At 38.4% G+C, this 22,659-nt stretch overlaps 3 protein-coding genes across 3 annotated transcripts; 2 read left to right on the top strand and 1 right to left on the bottom strand.

Moving 5' to 3' along the window:
- Nucleotides 1–951: 951 nt before the first annotated feature.
- LOC134803531 (2Fe-2S ferredoxin) lies at nt 952–7,118 on the bottom strand. Its single transcript, XM_063776331.1, has 4 exons — nt 6,800–7,118; nt 3,110–3,289; nt 1,631–1,730; nt 952–1,251 (listed from the first exon to the last, which is right to left on the bottom strand). Exons 1-4 carry the CDS (start codon nt 6,934–6,936, stop codon nt 1,195–1,197), a joined length of 474 nt encoding a protein of 157 aa, XP_063632401.1. The 5' UTR covers nt 6,937–7,118; the 3' UTR covers nt 952–1,194.
- Nucleotides 7,119–7,612: 494 nt separating this feature from the next.
- On the top strand, nt 7,613–12,260 carry LOC134803375 (tetratricopeptide repeat protein 1-like). The gene is made up of 4 exons (XM_063776188.1): nt 7,613–7,923; nt 9,069–9,290; nt 10,105–10,261; nt 11,965–12,260. The coding sequence occupies exons 1-4, from the start codon at nt 7,746–7,748 to the stop codon at nt 12,242–12,244; spliced, it is 837 nt and encodes a 278-aa protein (XP_063632258.1). The 5' UTR covers nt 7,613–7,745; the 3' UTR covers nt 12,245–12,260.
- A 2,188-nt stretch (nt 12,261–14,448) lies between these two features.
- On the top strand, nt 14,449–22,659 carry LOC134803246 (syndetin). The gene is made up of 4 exons (XM_063775943.1): nt 14,449–14,583; nt 16,467–16,547; nt 18,538–18,678; nt 19,554–22,659. Exons 2-4 carry the CDS (start codon nt 16,476–16,478, stop codon nt 22,005–22,007), a joined length of 2,667 nt encoding a protein of 888 aa, XP_063632013.1. The 5' UTR covers nt 14,449–14,583; nt 16,467–16,475; the 3' UTR covers nt 22,008–22,659.

The following is a 22,659-nucleotide window of genomic DNA, read 5'->3' as shown; positions in this document are numbered from 1 at the left end:
TGAAAATGGTCTAGGGGGACCTGTGGACACCATTGATATCTTGTTAAATAAAATCCTGAACACGACGAATTAATTGTAACCGATAAATCTGGTAGCAAGTAGGGTGTCGCCTCGCATCAAATTGTCGTTGGTGGCGCCCTCAAAAAATATACAATAGGGTATTTGACTATTTAAAATCATTTTTTACCATGCATGAAATAAAGCACCAGAAGATTAATACAGAAACGTAGACAGCTGTTATTTTTAGACACAATTTCTATTTTAAAACCCGTATAAAACTATAAAGAGTAGGTAATTTGATTGTGACGTCACATGCTAGTGTTTCATATAAATTACATAGTAGCAAAATCGTTTTGACAGTTCGAAAAAGAAACTGATTTGACTAGTAGTCAAATACCCTATTGTATGTACTACTCTTGAACACTTTCCACTATAAATACCACAAAGTTATATACGTTTGAAAAATTGAAATACTATAAAATCAGGATTTAAAAAGTTGTCCAGGGTAACGTTACCATGACGAGTTAAAGTAAAAAGTTGATTCACCCAGCTACTAGTTGTACAGTCAACGTCAAAGATATGTTTACACTTTTCGCCTTATTACAAAGAAGTAAGGTGCAAAAGTGTAAACATATCTTTGACGTCGAATGTACTAATATTGGGATAAATTCAGCCAAACGTCCTGTTGTCATTAATGTCATTACTATGAACCTTTACCATAGCTTGGACGCCATTTTATAAAATTACAGTTACAACTTTACTGGTTTACAATTTAGAATTCATCGTCATTATATCAGCCGAAAATCTCCACAACGACCGGTCGTGCGCTGCCATCATTCGTCAGCTTCCTTAACTAGATCGTAAAACCATCTCTTTTCCTGCTGCGTCTTCCGGTTCTTACGCACAGGATACCGATTGGTGCACCCTTTCCTTAGACGTACAGTGGGGTATTGGCCGGCCAAAGTATTTAGCAGATGGCGCCAGCATAGCTTGCCCTGTCAATCCCTAGAATTGTGTCAATTTTTTTAAATGTAATTTTATGCCCCGGATGCCATCCTTTTAAGCCAAATCTCATAGAAAAAGGGGCAAGCTATGATGGCGCCATCTATGCAAACCTTTGCCAGTTGCCGACTCCATTGTAACTGTATTTTTATAAAAGGCGTCCCTGGTATTAAGAGTAAACCCTCTGCCGCATCAGCTGCGCGCGTCATTGATGGTTTCTGGAACCTTCACCTCCAGCCCGTCCAGCTCCTTAAAAGAGAATAGATCTGTATTGTATAGGTATCTGCACCAGACTAGAGCTACACAAACATTTCAATGATAGAGGGATTTTGAAACATCACATTTACTTATTCGGGATATGTTTTTGGTGCCGCAGTAGAGAAGATTACTTACTACGGTGACGCCTCTCATGCCTCTCGGTCTTGCTATAGGTCTCGCCAGTTGCTATGGCATAGGTCGAGCAGGTCGTGAGCTACTACGTCTTTCCAGCGGTGGCAGCGGACGTCCAACCAGGTGGCTCCCATATGGTTGTCCCAAGTATGCTCTCTTCACAGCACGATCCTCTCCCATTCTCTCTAGGTGTCCGAACCACTGAAGTTAATTAATGTAAAATAATACTTTATCTAACCTTAGTCATGATGATTTGGCAGCCGAGCCGCGAGGTGTCCGTGAGGCCGTACGCCAAGTCCAGCATGTCACGCTCCTCATCGCAAGCTTCTTCTGGTAACCTGGGGACAATCGTTTTTATTAAAATAAAAACCATGAGAAATGGCGGGACGGCCTCGACGCATTTTTTAGTGTCTGTCAGGAACAAGCAAACAAACCGTAACGAGAGGCGGAAGAAAATGTAAGGTCTTTGCGCAGCAGTGGGATCCAATAGGCTATAGAAAAAAAGGTTGTTTACTAGGGGAAGTAATAGGGTGGTTCAAAAAACATTTTTATTTATTTTCCTACGGGGCACCCCCTTATTTTGTTACACTTATTATGTTGATAAAATACACCAAGTTTCGTAATTTTATCTCAACTACAAGGGGGTGCTCAACCACTTTAAAATTTTGTACGTTGTATGAAACCAAAAAAAAAAAAGTTATTATTATTCAGAATTTTATTTAAGTATCTGGTTCCACACTATTTGCACATGAGATTTATAAGTTTTGAAGTAGAAAAACATTTTTATTTCTATTTTTTATAATTTTTCAAAAGTAAGAGGTTATGAATTTCACCTAAAAAAATCATAAAAAATAGAAACAAACAACACAAACACTTTAAAATAATGTGAAAACGAATACTTACATAAAAATCTCAAAAATAATAACTTGATTTTTTTGGATTACATACAACTTTGAAAAATTTCAAAGTGTTTGAGCACCCCCTTGTAGTTGAGATAAGATTACAAAACTTGGCGTATTTTGTTAACATCACAAGTGTAACAAAATGAGGGGGTGCCGCTTCTTCTAGCTAGAGTTTGAATTTTTCCCATACAAACGTGAACCACCCTAGGAAGTAAGTGCAAAAATGTATGGAGACTTGGACCCCTGCACTTCTTTCTCAGGCGATCACGCTTGCGCACGCAATTAATTTCTCGTCTCAAAATCATACGAAAATGATATATAACTTGCCCTAGTTGCTAAGAGCAGACAGAAATTTAGCACAGATTGGACCTGGGGAAACAACCCTTTTCCCCCTTGGGGGGGTTTGCACGGTACGATCTCATGGCTACCGGGCCAAATTTTTTGACCTAAGGAACAATCGTGCCAAGCGGCATCGCCTGAGAAAGAAATGCATACTTTTTGCACTTACTTCCCCCAGTATGTTGTGTTGGGGATTTTTCAAATCATAATTTTATGTCCATTCTTGGCGGGTTACGGCATTATAGTAACATTAAATTACAAAAAATTTCATTGAAGCCCAAGGAATGGTTGTTGTACCAGCCGGCCTAGCCAAGGTTACAATCGCTATCGCTTCGACAATGAAAAGCATTAGTATGTCTCTCTTCCATATTAGCGCGACAGTGACAGTTGCGTTTCGATCGCTACGGAGCGTAAGCGATTGGCATCTTGGCTACGCGGCCTGGCCTACCAGGGTATCATAGAGTATTAGGAGTTACCTGTCATAGTCTTCCTGCTTGAGTATAACGTGACAAGTGGAGCATGTGAGTGTCCCCTCACATGCGCCGTAACCCTCAATGTTCAGGTCGTTGTTGACTATGACGTCGAGCAAGGAGTCTCCGACGTTCGCCTCGGCTTGCAGCCGCTTTCCGTCATGGAGCACGAATGTCACTTTCACCCTGGGGATGGATAAGGGTTACAGTGAAATATACAATGTAATAGGGTATTTGACAATTTTTAGGGTTCCGTACCCAAAGGGTAAAACGGGACCCTATTACTAAGACTTCGCTGTCCGTCCGTCCGTCCGTCCGTCCGTCCGTCCGTCTGTCACCAGGCTGTATCTCACGAACCGTGATAGCTAGACAGTTGAAATTTTCACAGATGATGTATTTCTGTTGCCGCTATAACAACAAATACTAAAAACAGAATAAAATAAAGATTTAAATGGGGCTCCCATACAACAAACGTGATTTTTGACCAAAGTTAAGCAACGTCGGGAGTGGTCAGTATTTGGATGGGTGACCGTTTTTTTTTTTGCTTTTTTTTTGTTTTTTTTTTTGCATTATGGTACGGAACCCTTCGTGCGCGAGTCCGACTCGCACTTGCCCGGTTTTTATTTATGAGTGGTATCAATCGATCAGGTTTGTTTTGAGGATCAAATGTCTGTGTGGGACCCATTGTCTTAAAGCAATACAAAAGTCACAAATGATGGTCAAAGTCTGGCACCCGCACTTTACTGACGAAACGCTTCTAACAAAATGGCAATACATCGTGACGTCACCATGTAACGTTAGAGTCGTTAGAGACCGTTTCGATGTATGGAAAACAAGGAAATTGCGATTTTGTCGGTGAAATATTGCGTTTATGTATATTGTTGGCGTACAATATTTTTTTTAATAAAATGTCAGGAATCGAATGGTACTATAATTTTTTTCCTATTTGGAAGTTAAAAAAAAATTTAAACTTTGAGGTCTTGTATTTTTTTATTATTCCTATACTTATATTTTTTAAGTTTCCAATTTATTGACATAGATAGCTCATTTTCTATCTATTTTATTAGATTTAGTTATACAATTCAACTCAACAACCCTATTATAGAGTAAGATAAGTAAGATTTCAGACGAAAGAAGTGCCCTCGTTGGGTGGACGACATTCGCAAGATTGCGGGTCACTTATGGATGTGATTGGCTCAGGACCGGGATAAGTGGCGTACCCGAAGAGAGGCCTATGCTCAGCAGTGGGCAATAAAAGGCTGATATGATGAAACTTAATATTGCGGGCGCGCAATTGTCCTATAGCTAGTAATAATCAGGGATGTTGCGGATGCAGATTTTTTTCATCCGCGGATGCGGATATTTAAAGGCTCACATCCGTGGATGCGGATGTCAAGATTAGGTACTTAAAAAACGTCAAACATTACATTTTTAGTATTTTTATTGAAAAAAAAAACGAAATGTTTAGTATTTGAGCAAGAATATTAGGTGCGTTATATTTAATAAACAGTACGAGTAACTTGGCCGACTTTTCTGGATCTAGACGATTTCGTTATAGGTAATGACGAAATTACCTAACACTTACGCCGCCGCTAAGACGTTCCTATACCAACTTGGTCGACATCCGCATCCGCATAAGCTCCGCATCGATTTTATGCGGATGCGGATGTTGAAAATAATGCGGAAGTTCCGAGGTTGCGGATGCGGATGCGAATATTCGCATCATCCCTGGTAATAATGCTGCCGAAATTAAAAAGATGGGAAGATCAAATTACAAATATGTCTGGCAGGATGAGGACTAGAGTGGCCACAGACAAGGAGGAGTTGAGAAGACTGGGGGAGAGAGCCTTAGCCATTAAAATGCTTGACATGCTGCAGCAACGTGGCTGTAAATTAGGATATTCGTAATAGTATTACAGTGTCAACTCTTTATAACGTTATTATTTATAATATAAGATAAACTCCCTATAACAGTAAAAGTGAGCACAATTTGGTTGGTTTACCTTGAAAAAATTGATAAACTCTTTACAGCGCAGCAGCCATTCTAGTAGACAATTGCCCTGCTCACCATCATATATCCAATATTCAAAACATACTGCTGCTACAACCAGCTTGCAGCCAATGGATCGAGTGATTAAAAGCCTAAATCTTCACTACAGAAGGATAATGTTGATGGATCTATTCGAAACTGACGGCAAGACCTCGATTAACATGTTACAAGCAGTGAACATCATAACTAAAGCCTAGAATGAAGTAATGGCAGGTACTATACAGCATTCTTTTCGCACGGGACTATGTAATAGTCAAACAGTAGAAACGGATCAGTTTGACCATAGAGAAAAAAGTACATAGAGTGCTCACTCCATACATCAGTTTTGGTACCAAAAATATTAGTATTTTTATAGTCGCCATCTAGCATCGAGTAGCGGAATTAGCAGAACCGCTACTCGATACTAGATGTCTCTCGAGTGGCAACCCACGAAAATTTTATTGAACAACAATTTACAACTAATATTAGAAGCAGAAGGAGTTGAAAATAGAGTTCCGGTCAATCCGTTTATAATATTAGCTGCAAATTGTTGAGCATTAGACTTTTCGGACGCCGCTACATCTATTGTCAAGTAGCAGTACTGATAATTCCGCTACTCGATGCTAGATGTCGACTATGAAAATACTAATATATGTATGGATTGAGCACTCTTGTCTTACTATATTTCTCTATGGTTTGACAATGAAGGCAATCTACCGCTCAGTGATTAGATGAAACAGTTCAATATACCAGAGAAATTTAACGGAGATCTGCAAACATATGAAAATATAGATGATATGACCACAACCGGTTTACTTACAGATGAACAAATTATTGATTCAGTGTCGAAAAGTAAGGAAAACCATGAAGATGAAGACAATCAAGTGGTAGATTCTGAACCACCACCAAAACTGTTCAGCAAGCACTCAATGCCGTAACTTAGCAGCATAGAATATTTTTTGTTCTTCAATGATGACGATTCCACCACATATCAAGAGATGTGCAAAATACATAAGATAATACAAAACAAGTACTGAAATAGTAAAAAACATTAGGCAAAAACAGACGATATATATTAAGAATAATGCTAATTACCTATTTTATCGAGTACATATTAACAAACCATTGAGAATTTGGTTGTTTTTCTTTCTTCACTCCATAATAACAATAAACCGGAATTTATTTACTCAACATTCTGTTGTTAGGTTAAACCAACAGTTCTGTCTTACACCTTAGACCACAAGTTTTTATTTTATTATTTTTAGATACATGAAAAGCCCACTGTTTTCCTATTCCTATTCAAACTTATTTTAAGTATAAATACCATATTTTGAGGAAATGTTGGTGGAAATCCTTTCTAGAATGGCAGTTCGACCATGCACCGGCACAATAAGCATGCTGTATGTTTATACCCTTCCTTGCTTATTGAAATAAGACATTCTAAAAGTAAAAATGATATAATTGAACTTTGTAACTACCTATATATAATTATATTATTTGATGCAAACAATCTCTACAGATAGGTTATCCTGTTTTGTTTTAACAGTTAAGTACCTAGTTGTTCAAGTGTAATCTTGAGTTTATCAATAATATATTGTGTAATCAATGTCAAATTGATTTAACTAGGAAATGAAAGAAATTGCTTTAAATACAAAATTACAACTTACTTTTCATCCTTTAACGCCTTTATAGATGTGGAGAGCGATGCAGGACTGCCGAAATTACTATATTTATTCCTAAAACAGTTATTTAGGCATCGTATTCGTGGATTGGTGAAAGTTCTTAAAATATGTCTGTAAAACATTCTGATGCTTGTACACGACGGAAACTGTTGAGTCACTACACGTAAGAATGCTCTCGCCGGATGCAAACGCCCTAGAGACAATCGTATGCTAATATTTAGACAAAATATTAGAAATTACAATTGACCCTGAATTGATTTACAAAATTTTAGGTTAAATTACGTTTCGTTATACAAAACAGAGGAGCCTTGTGTCAACTGTTTATACTGTATGACTTTAAGCTTTTAATCTAGAAGTAAACACATGTCCATCTAAGTTGTAAAAACTTTGAATAAATATTTTGTATAGATTTATTTACTTTTACTGAAATAACATTAAATGATATGAATGCGCGTAAAGATGAGTCGTTTTATGCAGCTCAAATATTTTACGTATGCAATAATTAAACGCAATAGCTCGATGAGTGTTGCCAAGTGTAGGTTTCTAACCATTTTAGAGGAAAGTTGAGCTTCTACTTTGATCATTTTTACATTCAACAGTGACGATTATTACTTTCAAATTCAAATAGAACTCAAGGCACTTGTTGAAGTTACTTGTTTTGTGTTACTTAATATAATAACTATCAATTTGGTGACACGCACTAAAAATATGATTTTTACTGATGTGGAAATATTTTATTTATAATTTGGCAACATAGGCTATGACATTGACAACTATGATTAGAACAAAACGATCTGTCATAAGCATACAGATACACCTCGAATCACTCGAAAGATCACTAAATGCGCTAAAAAATACTGTTTTGTCATTTATTGCCTGAATTCTTTACACATGAAATAGTTAGCCTTTCCCTATATTATTCGTGAACATCATGTCCGAGCGGCTAAAGAGCACACAGCAGGTATCCAACGAGGAAGTAATCGAAGATTTGACGAGAGACCTTAAATCTTCTTTAAGTACAGAAAGCAGTCCGGAAGAGTTCGTGATTGACCCTGCAACTAGTGCAGAGGACATACCGCCTCCCGCAGATGGCCCAGGACAGACGTCAGGTGGGTAAATGGCTAATATAAAGCAGTAATACAAGATCACCAACCGAATGTTGCAATGTCTACACGAAGACCGCACCCGAATATTTTTCTGGACTTGGCAAGCTTTACAGTAATTTATATTGTGTGTATATAAGTCAGTATGCTTTAACTCTATTGTAAGGTAATTTAGGAGAAATGATTGGTGGCTAAACTGAGAAAACAATAGGATATTAGAGGAGATCATGGAAACACGTTTTGAAAACCTTTGTTTAGCTATTTTGTTTTTATTCTATTCCTAGACATAAATAAAAGGGATGAACGTTGGTAACTCCACCAACGAGAGCTGAGTTCTTAAATGTATACTATAATTATGATGATGAGGATACTAGTTAGTGTTAGTGCTTCTGGGCATTTTCCGCAAATCGACAACCATTGTGCCTATTTTGCGTGAAACAAGGTAGCGCTACTCTAACCACCCCTGCTCCACCGTGAAGCCTAGCAATGTTTTCAGGTTGCTGAGTGCCTCTTTTAGCGTGCTCATAGTCCTTAGGTATTTGCTCCTGTATGCTTCTACTTGTTTGCAGTCTAGGAGTATGTGTTTTGTTATGATGAGAATACTTTTACAGGATATATTATATATATTTTATCTCTGACACTTAGAGAGAGATCTAAAGAATTTTTGTATTTGTCTGTTGTTTCTATATTTTTTATTACAACTATTTTTGTGTAATTCGACATTTAGAGACTGTATACATCTCTAATAAAGTATGTAATATTTTATTGGTTCCATATATGTAATTGTATTTTGTAATTTTTGGTTATTTTTATTGAATGTTTGATGTTTTACATAAATCAACTACATGTGAAATAGAAGAATCCCTTTGTTTGACATAATTATTGAAAGTCATAATGTAATGATTGTCAGATTATCATTACTCATAATTCTGAAACCATTAACTTTTCAGGATTTTTGTAAAGTTATCCTATAGATATGTTAGGTTTGGTTAGGTTTGTTTTATGGCAATTCTGAAAACTTACGCATTTCTGAGAAAAACCAAATTATGACTAACGAAAATGCGGACAAACAATACATTATAACTTAAAATTTTATGGGAAACAATAGAGACCCGTGAAATAGATCCTTATGACCAAACTTACCGTTTCAGATCCTTTAAACTATGTACACCTAGAGAAAGACCCAGACCAGAAGGATGAGCCAGACAGTGACTCCGACTCTATAGACGAGGAGTCCCTCAAGGACGCTGAGGTGGCCCTCACGGATGATGAGAAGGCGGAGAGGCAGCTCATTGCCGAGGAGTTGAAGACCGTTGGCAACGAGGCGTTTAAAGATGGGCAGTTTGAGAGGAGCATTGAGAAGTACACAGAAGGTAGGAAACTTACTATAGCTGGCAGTGGTGGCGCGTCCATAAAAGCCGATTCCCACCGGCTTGCCTGTTATTGGACGTTTGAGCAGAGTTGTAAAGGAAATATGTAAGCCAAATTAGCCCGGCTTGCCTATGGATATGTTTGACGCGCCGCCACTCGTACACAGCCGCCGAGTCTCGGCACCGGTCCAATAGCTGCTTTTTGTACAGTCAAACAAATCATACTCAAAAATATGTCCCATAGCTCTTATGGCAGCGAATTAAGAACATATTTTAGAGTAAGTTGTCCACACCCATATTTTTACACTTCACTGTACCAGACTACCTACTATTTTTTAGCAGTGACTTTTGAATTAGAGTTTGATTCATGTTTAACTTACTTAAAATTGGGGATATTTTTTATGAAAAAATACACAAAGTACTTAAACATTTTTCATAAGTGTGAGATTTGTTTAGTCTTCATTTATTCGATTCGATCCGTAAATTCATACCAAATGTATGAATTTACATATTGACCCTGCCTATGAAGCCGATGGTCCCGGGTTCTAATCCTGGTAAGGGCATTTATTTGTATGATGAAGATGATACAGATATTTGTTCCTGAGTCATGGTTGTTTTCTATGTATTTAAGTATTTATATATATCGTTGTCTGAGTACCCATAACACAAGCTTTCTTGAGCTTACCGTGGGGTAAGCCCCACGGTAAATTTGCGCAAAAATGTCCTATAATATTTATAGTACTCCCCAGTCAATTTGCGTTAAAATGTCCTATAATATTTATTTATTTTATTTATTTATTTTGCTTTCATATTCCAGGTTTAAAAATCTGCCCGCTGCAGTTTACCCAGCAGCGCTCAGTGCTGTACTGCAACCGTAGCGCCGCCAAGATGAAGCTCCTCAAGTACGAACAGGCTATCAAGGACTGCAGCAAGGCTATAGAGCTAGACGAGAAGTATCTTAAGGCTTACATCAGGTATGCACGTTCGTATACCACGTGTGTAGTTACAGATGTAATACTTGATTATGCTCAAGTATTTTCCATCGTATTTTCATAGGCGTTTTACATTCTCTTGTGAGCCACGAGCCGAGCCACGAGACGCGAGTGTAAGCGGTGGGCTTGTGGCTCGTCTCGCGGCTCGGCTCGCGCTCGCCTGGCTCGCGTGGAGGAGCGGTTTTTTTGGGCGCGAGTCAAAGGGTCTCGCGCGGGACGCGCGCTTGCGTTTACACTCGCGTTCGGCTTGTCATTCGGTTACAAACCTTATACCGTGCCGTTAGTGTTTAAAATCGATTAGCTCGAGGAGCTAACGAGCCACGAGGCGAGAGTGTAATCAATAATCATTAGCTCTACGTGCTTACGCGCTCGAGGCGAGCCACGAGACGAGCCGCGAATGTAAACCGCCTATCACGGAAACGTAGGAAGTTACGAACGTGTCTTGTTATTTCAGTCAGTCTCGGTACAAAAAGTACTGAGGTTGACTGAAGTGGCATGACAAATACGAACGTTTCTGAGAAAATACGATGCGATGCAAAACAATTATGCACTACATCTGTATTGGGAGATTTGGGAGTAGAGCCTCCTAATAACAAAGTAGTTAAAATTTCATCAAACAGGTGAAAACAAGTGAAGTCTGTATCATTAGGTAATTAAATATATGTAAACAAGCAATTTGTACTTTTTCGGGTAGTTATGAGTTTATAACATTTATTAGTTAACCAACCAAATACAAAACCGCCTGGATCAGTCACTGAACGACTTGACTTTAACCTACATTATTTGATCATGTAATGTTTCCATCTACTCTCAACTGGCTTAAGGAGTCATTTGAGGGTAGATTTTGTTTACTTTTATTTAAATACCTAGAGTTGTCATTATTCACTATGTCCAAACACTCACTTCACTTAAACAGTAGAAATTTTACACGGATATTCTACAAAAAAACCGGGCAAGTGCGAGTCAGACTCGCGCACGAAGGGTTCCGTACCATAATGCAAAAAAAAAAAAACAAAAAAAAAAGCAAAAAAAAAAAACGGTCACCCATCCAAATACTGACCACTCCCGACGTTGCTTAACTTTGGTCAAAAATCACGTTTGTTGTATGGGAGCCCCATTTAAATCTTTATTTTATTCTGTTTTTAGTATTTGTTGTTATAGCGGCAACAGAAATACATCATCTGTGAAAATTTCAACTGTCTAGCTATCACGGTTCGTGAGATACAGCCTGGTGACAGACGGACGGACGGACGGACGGACGGACGGACGGACGGACGGACGGACGGACGGACAGCGAAGTCTTAGTAATAGGGTCCCGTTTTACCCTTTGGGTACGGAACCCTAAAAATACAAAATGTGTTAAAGAACATGGGTGAAAATATTTTTTTTGTGCTCCATCCACATGCCACAGACACACGGTCGTCATACCAGTTGGGCCGCTCACCATACAACATTTATGCTGAGGAAGTTTTAATCTAATTGTAATGTTAATTGGATCGAATTTCGAATTTGTTCGCAAATTTTACGAGACAAGAAATGCTACTTTGTATTTGTTTGTATGTTTTAAGAAAGATTGAAATTCTTTTGAAACGATTGTACACTGTAATACACATTGGGCGGCATGAGGACTATGAGTTTTATCAGAATTAACAAATTAAATAAAAACTTCATTTTTATCTTTTCAGGCGAGCGCAATCCTACGAAGCCACAGAAAAGCTGGACGAATGTCTCGCAGACTACAAAAAGATACTAGAACTAGACCCCTCCCACAAAGAGGCTCAAAAAGCTACCATCCGGCTCCCGCCTCTCATAGAAGAAAAAAACGAAAAGCTAAAAGCGGAAATGCTCGGCAAACTGAAGGATTTGGGAAATATGATTTTGAAACCGTTCGGACTTTCCACAGACAACTTCAAATTGGAACAAGATGGCGAATCAAAGGGATATAAGATTAATTTTAAACAATAAATTTTTATAAAACTGTGTTGTTTTGGTTTTTTGTAATTTTATTCTAATTAGACTCCAACTTAATATACTTTGAAATAATTTATTTACAGTCAATATATAATATATACAGTGGTACTACTAAACGAAATTAATAACTAGCTTAAATCTAAAATAGGCCCTTGAGGCATTGTACCAAGGATGCTGGCGGCATTTCCTCGCTGTATCGCAATGCTGATACGTTGTGCGAGGTAGCCGCCAGCTCTTCGGTCACCAGTTACGTCAACCAGACGCTTCGCGATTTCTGCGAACAACTTATGCGCGCTGGGACCCCATGGACCTAGAGTTTCAACACCAAATGGTACAAAATGGTACTCTTTACCGAGGCTCTTATATTTGTTACGTTTTAGAATTTCGGCGCTTTCCGCCGCTCCGCCCGCTTTTACAGTAGTCCGTTGGAGGTGGGACGGTGCCAGTGTGTCTACGCAGGTAGCATCCCACACCAACATCCGTCCCAAGCTCCAAGGAACTAAGGACACTCCATCGGGCCTCTTGCCATCATCTCTGATAATGCCAGTCGGCTCAAGAAGAGCAGGCACATTGATGGTGGCAAGAGACCGACGGACTATGTCATTAAGCGACGCATGTCTCGAAAAACGGCCTGCACTTTTTTGACAAGATAATCCGTGGTGTCCCAGTCGGTCCACGTCCGTGCCAAAAGAGCATATGTGTGGCGTACACACCGAAACCCCGAGTCGCAAACCAGTCGCCAGTCTAACGGAGGCCGGATCCAAGAAAGTACCAGTATTGGGCGAAGGATGGGCATGTAGCCAGTAACCGGCTTCCCGGGCTCCGACCGCCAAAAGCCTCGCGCGGTCTGGACCTGTACAGTTGTTTAGGAGAGTATTGTAAGTTAAATCACAGTAAACATTATCCCAACTCCTTTGTGAATTTGGGTTGTCTGGAAATTGTTTGCCTGGGCAAGCAATTTTAAAAGCATTTTTGGCGTCCTCAAAGCCCGCAATATCACAGTTTGTGGGCAAAGCCCTTAAGATATTTCCTATGAGACCAGACGTGCTATGAGTGGACGCCAAAAAGGCTGGGGAAGCCACACTGGAAATTTTGCGAATTCCTAAACCTCCAAACCGAATTGGGAGGGACGCTTGAGACCAGGAAGGCTCACTCAGCTGAATGTTTAGAATCGTCTCTAAACTAATTTTGATCAAATCATCTATGGGCGACAATAAATTTTGATGTTTCCAGAAAGGACAACAGCGGAGCACATACGTAAATTTAGGGACAAAAAGGCAGAATTTAAGAATCACAAGAGCATAATGAGGGCTAATTTCGAGTAAGCGATCCGTGTGACTTTTGAATTTAGTTATGGAGTTAGAAATATAATCGGGAAAAGATTCTTCGAATATAGGAGAACCCAGGAGGCAAAGAGAATACTTGTCTACTGATTTGATATTGGGAGTCAGATCGTCAAATTTGGGTTGTAAGTTGGTCAAAGTACAAGAAGATTTTTGAATAAAGAGTTCGCATTTGCTGAAATTCAGTTCTAAACCAATATTTTCGAAACTACTCTTAATAAAAGACAAATCAGAGAGTACAGTATTCACGTCACCTCCTAGGGTTCCGTCATCTAAGTACCACACATTGAATTTTGATTTTAAATTTTTGATAATTGGATTTATAGCCAAACTAAAAATTGCTGGCCCGAGAGGGTCATCCTGCTGACAGCCAACCTCGGAAGATAATTCATGTGACTTGTACATTAATTTAGATGAGTTTGAATAGCAAAAGAAAAGGTAATTGTATAGTTCCGGAATTTTGTCCTTAACTTCTGTCAGCAAGGTGTCTCTACTAACCGAATTAAAAGCATTTTTAACGTCAATTTTGACAACAATTTCGCAATCATCGAGTGAAAGGTAGGTCCTTAGGGCATGGACGGCTGCCTCGCACCCACCTTTCGTGCCGAAACCTAGCTGTATTGGTTCAATATTAGACTCCTAATATTTCTAACATATAATATGTTAAGTATGTACTATACATACTTATTATACTCTTTGATTTCTAATTTAATGAACTTACGTGGACAGAACCGAGTAATTGTCTACTCTCTAATAGATGGCGTTGTAATTAAACTTTTTCAGTAAATTCTACTCGCTAATAGATGGCGCTGTAATTTAATTATCCGGTTGAACATTGTATGGCTGTCTATTAAGTTTGACGTAGACGAAAATACGCCCACACGAACTGTCAATATGACAGTTAGAATTGTGTTAAGTTTGGTTTGGTCGATGTGATTTATTTTACCACTCAGCACAAGTTTTGCATCACTTATGGCGTTAAATAATAAGGTAAACGAGTGCTTATAATATTATTTACATGGTAACTTGTCAGGTAGTGCAGGATAAGTATATTTGGTGATTTGAGTTGTGTTACTTTTGCCCTTTGCAAGTTTGTATATGTTATGCAAATATTTATATGTTAGTGTTTCTTCCCTATGACGTTGGCCATTCAGTACATTTCCCTATTGTTTTCAAAGATATTCTGAATATTTCCTTGTAAAACACTCTAGCTATTTAATTTTAGAAGTAGAAACAGTGTATGTTGTGGTTTTCACGTATTTTCATAAACATAAGTAAATACTGAATCTAATTGATGTCTCAGCCTATAGGCATTTGTAATCTAGTCAAACACTAATCTTTGAACCATGCATGAAACCATACTTGCTTATTTAAATTACATAATTAATATAATTACTATGGTTATCCTTATTTCCAAACAGGTTAAGTATTGTGGCTTCTTTTTCCTTATTCCTTAATTGTATCACTCATAACTCTCATAAGTATGTGTGATAAACTTTTATTTTGTATTTGTAACAGAATCTCATACCAATCTTTATTCTATGAATCTTATAGTATTTTCCAGTTGAAATTACATTATTTTATTTTTATTATTTTATTCATTTGGAGATCCAAGAGCTATGACATTAACATATAAATTATATAGTAGATACAGGAAGCCAATTATAGGAACTCACAGGTAGTGACATAATACTAAACTAACAGGTACTACTCATACTAAGGTTACACACTAGCGCAACATAATTTATAGAAGTTTTTGTGGTGACTGGAAAGCAAAATTTAATGAAAGGAAGTTTTTTTATGTGTACTTATAGCCTCCTGAGACCTTGCATAAAATTTTTGTACATATTCCACAAACAATTCATTAGCCGAGTCCACATAGCGAGCATACGCCCGAGGCAATTTCCTGGCACAGAAAAAGGCCAGTGTAGATGTGCATACTCAGGCGAAAAAAAAATTGTTTTTTTTTTAAAGTGAAAGCTATAAACCTAGAATATATTATGCTGAAGCGATCAACATCAAAATCAAAGTGATATGTTAAGATTTAGTTAGAGCAATCTGTTTTGTCCCGAAATGGAAATTAATTGTAATGTGTAATTGAAATTGTATGATGTATTGTAATGTATTTAATTGTAGATTGTATGCCTTTGCTGCCAATGTACAGATATAAAATACAACAATCTTTGTTTATGTACCTTAGGTTGATACTTAATCTAAACATCATGCCACTAGTTGATTCCATAGTCATGAAGAATTAACAGTATTATTTGCTAAGAAACTTATCACCATATGTGTTTATGCTTGCAATATAAAGAGCCAGTTGTACTGATATTTCCATGCCACAGTGCTGATCCATTACCTTTATCATACAGTATAGCTTGTAGAATTTTATCCAATAGGGATCAGTGAAATTAATTAATAAATAATAAAACAACACATAAAATAAACTAAAATTATAATCTACCAAAAAACACTACATTGTAAATTGTATAACATTTAGCTGAAATAAATAAAGCTGTAATAAAAAAATAATAGCTGGTAGAATAAAATACAAGACTTAATTATTGTAGATAAAGTTATTTCTCTACCAATAAAGCATCAGGCGAAATAGAGAACAGTTTTGGTCTTGCCTACTGGTTCTTTAATACCACTTGGAAAAACAATATTTTCGCCAAAGAACACCAGATATTTGGAACCTATGATAATTAATAAAGTCAACAGAGGGATGTCCTGTTCATACATAATTTCACAGACCACTTCAGGTGTTTCCAGAGATCATTAGTGGTTGCGGACCAACAGTTACGAACCACTGGTTGGTAACTGTAAAACTATTGTGAAAGTTGAGAGTACTCTTTAATTGCGACTGGTTGCAGATGTGAAGCATGGAGCGCCATGGACCGCCTGGCGTCAACTCGCGCGCGCTCAGCGCCGCGCACTCCGCTGCTGATCTTGAGGTAACTGCTAAGTATAAATGCTTTTCCAGGCATGGCACATATAACGGTAACATAACCATAGACCACAGGAGAGTTTTAATTAAGATCTTGGACACGGCGCGGATAGTCCGCCGGTTCCTCTCTGCAGCCCTGACCACCGGTAACTTGGGCCTTGTCCCGCTGCTGGCGGCACCCTAGGTTAGGTTTTTTATAATGTGTTTATATATATTTTTTATTGTTTTATAAGTGTTTTTATATTTTACTTTTATATTCATACTAGACGGGCCCGCAGCTCCGCTCGCGTAAATGAAATAAAGAGTTCGTCTAATGTTTAGTTAAATACCGACATTATTATGTATTCAACCCTGCCATGGTTTAAAACTGTGATAGGGATTTCTTATTTGTAGCCGTTATTTGGATAACTCAATTCGCAAATTTGTCAAAAAATGATGTGATTTGATAAAAGGCAAGATTGTATTTTTTCATCTACACGTATTTATTTAAAACTTGTTTCATGATAAAATTATTATTTGTTCTTATAAGCCTAGTTGCAAAAACGTTCATTAGATTAATTTTCGCCTTAAGACGAATATGGACGACCACCGCCCTTAAATCGCCTTTTCATACAAACATAGGTAGTCTAGTCCTCTCGGTCTTGCGATAGCTCTCGCCAGTCGCCATGGCCGAGGTTGAGCAGGTCTTGAGCAACTACGTCGTTTCAGCGGTACCTAGGACGTCCACTCGGGCGTCTCCCATTTTGTTGTCCCAAGTACCTGCGCTCTCTTCACGGCACGATCCTCTCCCATTCTCTCCAAGTGTCCGAGCCACCACTGAATTTAGCCGCTTTTGTCTCTCAATATTTCGCCACTATATCGGACCACATCCTCATTTCTATGGCAACAAAATTATATTACGATATTTGGCTGACTGCTGACTGTACATTTGCTTATTTTTATCAGGTCGCTCAATAATATCTGAACATGCACTTTAATCTACCTACATAACTTACTATCAACTTTGTATTTTAGGCCCATCTCAGCATTCTTAGCCCGTTCCCCGGACGAATGGCAATGTTTGCCGAAGCCGTGAAAGTCAATCTGAATAATATAACTCAAAAATAAATTTAAAACAACAAAATACAAATTGATAATAATAATATAGTAATTACTTTGATTGATAAGAATGATAAGTCATATATGACATAAATCACTTGTATGGGCTCGATAGACTAAGGTTGAGGTTGACGGCACTTTTTATTTTACTTCGTGTAAAAAAACGACGAAAGAATTGTATACCAACGTGACTAACATAATTTAGTTTACTTTAACTTACGGATTATTTGGTCTAATCTGTAGCACCGCCAAACGAAAGCAACCGAGAGTTGCTGAGAAATGGCCGATGTCGTAAAATGAAGATTGTTATGAAATTTTCTTTTCCTTATTGTAAATTAAATACGCATCGGAAGCGATAGTTTTTATGCCCTAGTTCTATTCCCATATGTAGATAATTGTTTTGAACAGGTTTTTCTTAGCATACGTGCGTCGTATTCGAGAAACGTGTCAAAAACTTTTTTAGAAATTTGTAAGGCGCCATCTCGCTCTTCCCTCGTTTTTTATCCCGTTCTGGTTTTTCAATTTTATATATATGATATATATGATGATGATTATAATTAACCTAACTTAAGACGAAAAATAAATAAAGAGGGACAAAATGTAGAAATGTAACCAAGACTTATTTATTGTTTAGTTTTACTATTTATTGAATTGACTCAATTTAATCAGCTTGTACATAAATCCCACAAAAAACAATCTGTATCAACCTCGTTAGACCCAATGTGCATTACAATTCCATTCTATTTCAATTTTTCAAACAAAATAAATTCATCCCAATTTGCTATACAACAAGGTTCAGATTAAAAATAGGGAAATTGATGTCAAATAAATATCAAATATAATATGTGAATTTTTGGTTTGCTATCAAACTGTATACAATACATCGTCTTTCCCAACAGGTGCTGAGAGAGATAGAAAACGTGTACTTCTCACCCCCGAGCGAGTTCGACGCGGCCCGACATGCTCTCGAGAGCGCGCCCGACCCGCCCACCTGCGATGCCATTGAGCAGATGTTCACCAAGCTCAAGAGGCAACAGCAGGTACGAGTAACTTTGCTTGTTCTGCGCTCCTTGTATGCGGGCTGTACACACTCGTCGAGAGACCCCGAGACAGGCCGAGAACGAGCACATACATACATGTGTACATGCTGCTCACTTCTTGTCTCGCTCTTCCTTGTCTCGTCTCGCGCTTCGTGCGTGCGTGCGTGCGTGCGTGCGTGCGTGCGTACGTGCGTGTGTGTGTGTGTGTGTGTGTGTGTGACTGCCAACCTTGATACAACTGTTAACATTGTTATACATAGGTGGCGCTTTTACTACCTATTTTTACTTGACCATGGGAAAGGTTATGATTTCAGCGGTCTAAAGTGTCATTCTATGGAACTTGCTAACTATGTAAACAAAAGTCACTAGTAAATTCATCATTCAGAGACAATTTCAATATGGCGGTTTGTTTACATAGTTAGCAAATTCCATAGAATGACACTTTATGTATGTATGTGGTTATGTTCGTGTCGTGTGTACCAACCTAAAATTGAAACTTTATTGTGATATTATGAGTTAAAATAATCTTAAAATTACATATGTTGGGGCAGAGTCGTCATAATCAACCGCGATGCGGAGTACAATCTATTTATTATTATGTCGCGTTTGACAACGGTGACATTTTTTTACGTAGACGAAAAAGTAGTGCGACCAAAAGTTTTTTAAACGTTTTTATTCTTGCATTTTAGGTCTATGCGTATGAAAACATTGAAAACTATCACCTCTGTTACTGATATTTATAATTTAGAATCGTATCGAATAGTAAAATTGGACTGTCCTACGTTAGGACTCCTAACTTTGTCATTACCTCCACCCAAACCAATCCAAGTTTTTCTTTAGAGTGGTTAGTAAAGACTCTTCTATTTATTTCCCAGGTGGTATCCGGCAAAGCGTTGCACCTCATATCCCAACAACGCGACAACTGCGATCGCGAATTCGCAGAAATCCAGACCATTCGCGAACAACTCTCCACCACCCTCCACACCTGTCAAACCGCCCGTAACAACCTGCGAACCGCGTCCAACCATCTAACCATATCCACCTTCGTAATCCTGGCTAATTTCAGGAAAAGGCAGATCATCAGGTCAGTCCTCAAGTCTTTAGAATTACTCAGAAGTTTGAGAAGTGTGGAGAAAGATGTTCAGGAGTTGCTGCTTAAGAAAGAGTATTGTGAGGCGATTGAGCTCATTTTGAAGAGTCGGAAGGCCGCTGCAAATCATAAGGAGTATACTTGCATAGCGGATTTAGCTACAAGGTTACAGGATACTTTAGACATGACTGAAGAGAAGTTGGATTCAGTTTTAGCTAGTATATGTTATAACTTCGATGGGGAAACTTTTAGTAAGTTGAGGAAAGCGCATGCGTTGCTTGGGAAAAGCCAAGCGGCTATGGAACAGTTACACATGCATTACTCATCTGCAGTCAATGAGACGTCTTTAAAATCGGTTAAAGATTGCATTGGGGAAGTCTCTATCGAAGTAAAGTTTCAAGAGATGTGTCAATCAGTACCTAAGGATAAAGCCGCTATTTGCTTTTTGAATCTATGCGAGAATTTGTTTCTAATCATGAGAAGTTACTATTTATTAGTGAAATGGCATTCGAAACATGAGAATGAGGATCTGCCAAGTTCAAGTGTGTTTGAAATAGAAAGGAATGTCAGTAGGGAGTATATAAAACAGAAACTGAAAGGTGGTTTAGTGAGGATCTGGCACGATGTACAAGCGAAGGTGTCGACGTTTTTAAAGAGTGCCTATATAGAGGATTTCGCTTTTGAGAAGTTTATTCAGATACTAGGTATTTTGAGGCGGCTAATGCAAGTAGCGGAAGTTTTTTGCGGTGATAAGTCAGATATTTTAGAGGATTTTATAAAGAGTCATAGTATGTCTTATATCAAGAATTATCATAGAGGTCGTATGGAAGAACTGAAACTGTTTCTTGAGAATGAAGGATGGGAGCAATGTCCCGTCAAATCAAGTTTCACGTTGCTAAATCTGCAAGAGTTTAAAAAGTTTAAAAAATACTTGAACCCGAACTTTGACACGTCTATATCCAAAGTCAGTACATTATCTGATGGAACGTCTTCAGTACATTCACAAGATGACAGTGTATATATAGCAAAATACTTCAACCAAAAGACTACTCATACTCCTTTCGAGATTTTCCGAAGCGACAATGTAACCAATGATGATATATTTGGTTTAGAACCTGAGATAGATGGCAGTGATACCTCCGATGACGAACCAGAGGAATTAAAGAGAGATTTCGTGGATGACGACGCTAAAAGTCCGTCGAAAGTGAAACATTCCGTCATAGTAACTAACACAACTTTATCAGTCTTAAGAAACTGCGGACAGTATTTGCAAATATGCAGGTATCTCCCGCAAATATCTTTAGAAGTCGTCATGCTTATGAACCAGCTGTTCGACTTCTATTTCTACACTGTACATCTATTCTTTACTTCCGATCTTGATGTAGCTTCAACTACTTTATATACATCAAAGTTAACAGCCGCTTTAAAAAGAATATCCAACTCTATCGATACTTCTAATTCAGGAGACTCGAAAACCTTCCTCTGTCCAGAAATACCTCAGCATTTAGACTTATCTTCTGAAGAGTATCTACACGGCTTAAGCGAGAGAATAGTAGCCGTGGAAAGCGTCATCTTCCTCGCAAAGCAATTTGAGTTCTTACAGCCGTATTTAGAGTCCATAGTCGCTCAGCATCAGAGACTTGTTTTAGAGCATTTTAGGGATAACACTCTAGCCAGCGCGGTGGATTTAAGGATGCCTGTGTATATGTGTTCTGCTTCCAAAGCTGTGGACGCTCGGACAACTTTATTAGCAATGTCTCAAGTGAGATGGGATGTTAAGAATGTCGAAGTAGAAAACAGTCCTTACGTAGACGTGATAACCAGAAAAATTCAAGTGTTTGCATTAAGATTGGAAAATATATCGAAGAAGGTTACTCTTAATTTGGAAGTAATAAACTCAGTTTGGGCGATGGTCTCTAAATTCATCGTACATTTGCTGGTTGAAGGCTTTTCTAATGCCACGAAATGTTCAAACGGAGGCCGGGGGCTTATGCAGCTCGATTACAGGCAATTATTTGTTAAAATTGAGAAAAATTCCGGTCTTAAACCTGTTCCGTACCAAGAGTATGTCGACAGGTATGTTAAAGCGTACTATTTGCCTCGAAACGAGTTGGAAGTATTCATCAGAGAGAGATTTGAGTACTCTAACAAACATTTGCTGGCTTTAGTAAGCTGCGCGTGCGAGAATAAGAGAGATAGACAAGAATTGACAGCTGTTATAGAGAGGAGAGATAATTAAGAGTATCAAAGACGCTTTAAAGTGATTTTTCCTGTCCCGGGATGTGTCACCTTTAACTTTTTGACCACTAAAGACGTCAACTGACGCGCGCGGCTACAACCCAATAGCAACCTTCGTGGATCCCGAAAAGGTTCACGATGACGCCACAGAATAAATAATAGTACTGCCGTACAGAAAGGAAACTTCCTACAAAACCGAAGTTTGACAGCGGTTCAGGGTCGAATCATGCTGTCCCTTTCTAATATAGCACTATCCGGTTATTTAGGGTTGTCAAAATTCAAGCCATTATCTGTGGTCGTGCACGCAAAGGGACGTCAAGTTGTGTCAACCTTAATAATTGCTCGGAGCAATGCTGAGCCGAACGGAGCCGAGTTTGGTCGGCCGATCGGAGCCGATGACGCGTCGCATAGACGTGGCGTTCAAAGGGTGACAGAATAGTGGAAAAAAATAAAACGATACGGCTATGTTACTTAAATGGAATATGAGACTAGATTTATATTACAAAAAATATATTATAAAGTCGACAGCAGATCTAGCTCAGCGGGCGGAGTGTCCAAAATGATCTGAACACAATGCTTAGAAACAAAGGAAAAGTGGAAAAACACTGTGTGAGACTTGAACTCGCGACTCTAGGACACCAGCCCGCCGCCTA

Source organism: Cydia splendana, chromosome 26 (assembly GCF_910591565.1).
Source record: "Cydia splendana chromosome 26, ilCydSple1.2, whole genome shotgun sequence".
NCBI lineage: Eukaryota > Metazoa > Arthropoda > Insecta > Lepidoptera > Tortricidae > Cydia > Cydia splendana.
This window is presented reverse-complemented; position numbering and strand designations above follow the sequence as displayed.